The sequence below is a fragment of the Penaeus vannamei genome, chromosome 26 (genome assembly GCF_042767895.1).
Source record: "Penaeus vannamei isolate JL-2024 chromosome 26, ASM4276789v1, whole genome shotgun sequence".
In the NCBI taxonomy this organism is placed as follows: Eukaryota; Metazoa; Arthropoda; class Malacostraca; order Decapoda; family Penaeidae; genus Penaeus; species Penaeus vannamei.
The window spans coordinates 18,098,541-18,103,411 of record NC_091574.1 but is presented as its reverse complement, the minus strand read 5'-3'; the positions used below and the strand labels follow the sequence as shown (position 1 = coordinate 18,103,411).

At 36.7% G+C, this 4,871-nt stretch overlaps 1 protein-coding gene across 2 annotated transcripts in view; it reads right to left on the bottom strand.

Moving 5' to 3' along the window:
• Positions 1 to 1,370: 1,370 nt before the first annotated feature.
• The window catches only part of LOC113830054 (uncharacterized), a 5,953-nt gene continuing 2,452 nt past the window's right edge, over positions 1,371 to 4,871 (bottom strand). Inside the window, exons 1-3 of one of the 2 annotated variants that reach the window (XM_027383351.2) lie at positions 4,229 to 4,352; positions 2,244 to 2,565; positions 1,371 to 2,101 (exon numbers count right to left, since the gene is read on the bottom strand). In XM_027383351.2, coding sequence (XP_027239152.1) covers positions 2,038 to 2,101; positions 2,244 to 2,560 — 381 coding nt within the window. In that variant the 5' untranslated portion in view covers positions 2,561 to 2,565; positions 4,229 to 4,352 and the 3' untranslated portion in view covers positions 1,371 to 2,037. Of the gene's footprint in view, positions 2,102 to 2,243; positions 2,566 to 4,228; positions 4,353 to 4,871 lie in introns of those variants that run through there. The other variant, XM_027383275.2, reaches the window with a different exon arrangement.

The window sequence follows — 4,871 nt, the reverse complement described above, 5'->3', positions numbered from 1 at the left end:
TAATGATAATTATGATAATAATGATGATAATAATAATGATAATAATAATAATAAAAATAATGATTATAATAATGATGATGACGATGATGATGATAATAATAGCAATCATAATAATAATAATAACAATAGTAATAAAAATAATCATTACAATAATGATAATGATAATAGTAGTAGTAATGACACCTACTACTACTACTACTGATAGTAATAATAATGATATTAATGATAATGATAACACTACTACTAATAATATTTATAATAAAAATAATAATAACAATAATGATAATGAGAGTAACTGTTCTCGTAAGTACTACTGTCATTGTTGTTATTTTTATTGACATTATCATTATCATTTTTGTCATCATAATCATTACTATTTTTACTTTGGGATAATTATCGTTACTCTGATCATCATCATTACCACCATTACCATTCTGAATTATTAGTTTTTTGTTATTATTACTCCTTCTGTTGTTAATATTGATATTATCAATATCATTATCATCACCATTGCTATTATCATCATCATTATCACTATCATCTCTATTATTGTTTTCATTATCATTATCATCCTTATTTTCATTATCATTACTGTTACCATTATCATTATCATTGTTTTTGTTATCATTATTACTATTATCACTATTATTATTATTATCATAATTGATATTATCATTATTATCATTACTATTATTATTATCATTACTAATATTATTATCATTATCATTATCATTTTTATTATTATTATCATCATTACTAATATTATTATCATTATCATTATCATTATTACTATTATCATTGTTATTGTTATCATCATTATTATTACTATTATTATCATTACTATCATAACTATTATTATTATTATCATTATTATTATTATTATTATTATTATTATTATTATCATTATTATTATTATCATTATTATTATTACTATTATTATTATTATTATTATTATTATTATCATTATTATTACCATTATTACTATCATTATTATTATTATCATTATTATTATTACTATTATTATCATTATTATTACCATTATTATTATAATTATTATTATTATCATTATTATTGTTGTTACTGGCACTATTATTATTATATTAATTATCATCATTACCATTACCATTATCATCGTTATATATCATTATCATTATCCTCAACATTCTTCTTATCATTGTTGTTGTTGTTAATGTTATTACTGCTATTATCATTATCACATTTTTTTCACAAACAACTGCTATTCGCTATTTTGACAATGTACTTTTCTTATATGTTTGTTGCTACTATTTGAAATATACATATGAAGCAACGTATTCTTGTTTTTTTCAAAACAATAAAGGCAAAGATATGGATAACACAAAAACACGAATGTCATTTTATATCAACTTTGTATTTCATCTGCATAAGACTAGCTATGCAGATGTGGAAACGTTAATAACAACAAAGAGGTATTTTGGTATGATTCTCAAAACAAAAAACAACTGGAATAAATACAACGATCAACAATATAAATACAATAACTTATCCGTATAAAAGATCGATAATGAAATGAGAAGTCGCGAGCCTCAGTCGGCTCAGGTAAGGTCTAATGTTTCTAGTCTAATGTCTAGCGTTGGGTCTAGTATACAGTATGTACAGTGGAGTCGATCGCACTCTGTCCCCGACGACCTGAAGCAGAGCGGGGAGTTGAGGTGCGGCTCTCCGGGGGCTGAGGGAGGCACCGAAGGGCGCCGCCTCTGTGTCTGGGGTGAGGGGGGGAAGGTGGGAGGGAGAATACCCGAAAGCCGATATCCATGAGGGTCAAGGTGGGACTGGGAAATGGGCCAGGGTCCTCATTCTAGGGGAGGGGAGGTCAGCACCAAGGCACAAGACACGCCCAAGTGGTCATGTCACGCCAGTCAGGGTTATAAAAGGTCCTTATTCAAAGTCTTTGGTCTACGACCTATCACAGGCCAAGTCATGTCATGTTGCAGGGCAATCGGGTCCCTTTGGCTTTACTGGTCAGCAAAGGTGGAGTCGTCTACCTTTGAGCTTCATTTATTCGTACTTCTTGTAGGCCTCAGTGAGGGCGGTGAGCACGGGGGAGAGGAGGTTGAGGGACCTGGAAGAGGAGAAGGAATTAATTTTGGAATACCATTAAAGGCAATATGCAAATGGCTGAAACATGGGAACTGCTCATAAACAACTGATGAATATCGCCTTTATATAGCACACTACACCCTCCCAAACAGACCCAAAGTTACCTCTGGGCGTAGCTGGTGTAGGAGGAGTATCCCTGGGTGTTGTCGTAGGCGTAGTTGGGGTAGTCGTAGCTCTCCTTGCCGGCGAAGAGCTTGGCGAGGTCGAAGCCGAGGAGGGGCACGAGGACGAGGGCGAGGATCAGCAGGATGACCCCGACGACCACGGCGGTCTGCAGGGAGGTCGAGTTGAAGGACAAGGTGGCGCCATTATCGTCGAGGGAGAGGAAGCCGAAGCGAGCGGTTTCCTCGAGGCTGTTGTCGTCCTCGGCGCGGGCGACGGCGAACAGGCACAGGAGGGCGACGGCGACGAAGGTCTTCATTTTGGCTGAGGGGGAAGAGGGGGGGCTTTAGTCGACGCGAAATTATAAAGACAAAGAAGTCCTAACTGATCAAGTGTTGATGATAGTTGTTAAAATGATGAAGACAATGGTAACAATAATACGATGTTTAATAGTAACATTAACAATTAGTACTTGTATAATATTAACGATGGTGATAGTAAAAAGACTTGAACAACAAAAGCGATAACAAGCACGCATTTAGCTATCTTCTCTCCGTGTCTAAATGAGGCAACAGAAACACGAACGCCTGACCTCAAGCAGGTCAAGCCACGCCTAAAATTAGCCACATGCACGCGAATGCACGCACGCACCGCACATAACCGAAGCTAACAATTAAGGCGTCTCGTAACAGCAGTGGAGCGAGTGAAGCGAGTTAGGACCGCCCGTCCAGAGGCCACCTGCGTTACCACACCGATAGGACCGCCTCGCCTCCCCACCGCAACCCCCCCCCCCCCACCGCCACCCCCGCCTATGCACGCACTAACCCGGCGAGTTATGGTCTACATTCAAGCAACCCCAGGCTGTTATACCTGCAACCGCCGTTGGAAATTCATTATATCTGCTTGTTACCTTTGGATTTTAATGAGAATGAAGACCCAACAAGATTTTTTAAAACATTTTTTTTCTTTTTCATGAATCTAAAAACAAACTTTAAGAAATTTATGATCATGGCAACAAACTATCTGGAACATTCCCGAGGCCAAGCCACGAAAGAGAAAGAAAACCTATAATTTTCTTTCTGATCGTCCGAACAATAATGACACTTATTTGCACTGAGGTTTTTGGGTTTTCTCTAACGGACAAAATTGCCACAGTATCTTTCTAGAATTCAAACCAGTGAATATGACACCATCCTTAGCCCCAACCACAAAGACCCCTATGGTGTCCAGTATGCAAGAAACTATATTCGTAAGCCATACACAATAGTTCTGTGTTACGTCACCGCGTCTGCCGTATTCTAGTTTTATGAATGACTTTCAAAATACAGACGTAACTGTCTTGAACTGGGGAAAGGGGTGTTGTTCTCTTTGGAAGGTACACTTTGAAGTTAGAAGGAAGTGGGAAGAAGAGGAGTTGCGAAGAGGGTAAGCATTGTCTTGTTTACCGTTAGTGAGAAAACCGCAAAACGACGTATTTTCTTGCACTCTGTGGAAACGCTTCGTAACTGATAGAGATGTGCAGACTAAAAAAAGAAAAAGAAAAAATGAAGAAGAAGAAAAAAACTATTACCATCTCCTTCGCTTCTCTTTTTTATATATCATCCCCGCGCTCTTAAATTATTGGCCCATTCTTCTCTGTCATTAGTTTCACATTCTAATGCGGAGGAATTGTCTGCAACCGTGTCGTCAAAATCTCACGCGGTACGATCAGCTGACGATTAGTCTTGGCACACATATAGATGTATGTCGCACATTCGAGCTGAAATCGCAAGATCCACTTTCTTTATATATATATATATATATATATATATATATATATATATATATATATATATATATTATTTTTTATTGATATTACTGAATTACTTTACTGCTTGTACTTGTTATCTGTATATTTAGTTCTTGCGAGAAAACACAAACGACTACGCACTTACTATGAATTTTGATTCAGGAACATTCTAATCTAAAAAACTCGAATATCACTTACATAATACGTTAAAAACGACGAACCGCGTTTCTCTCCAGTGTTCATTTACCTCCACACAGACGTCAATACAGCCAACGAGCTACGTGTTTGAACGCCCTCCCTCGCTCGCGCCACAGACCACACTGATGGATCCCGCACCATCCCGCTTCCATATAGCTTCTGAGCTCGAAACTCCATCCTCCGAAATTATAGTTATTGAACAAATCTCAAAGGCGAATAAGGGAGCCGCCTCGAAGCAAGATCAAGAACGAAAGAATTTGAATAAGGAGTTTTTATATATAGAAGGGAACAAAATGTACTCGTTTTATTTTCGTAACTGAACAGAAATGCATTGTTTTTACTTATTATTAATTTTGTTAAATGCGAAGTGACCGCGTGCGAACCCTAAATGAAAAAAAAAAGAAAAAAATACATCACAAGTATTCACGGCGTATCAAATAAACGTCAGTTATTCATCATGCATCTTGTGTTCGCCGAGTTAATTAGGCGCAATTAAGCTCGCCACCTGACTTCAAACTAAATTATAGCTTTCAGAAATCCGCGGAGAAGAAGAAGTAAAAAATGCTAACGGTATTATATGAGCATGTTATAGATTAACTGTAAATTTCTCTACCTATTTACAACCGGTGTGAAGCCGAATGCA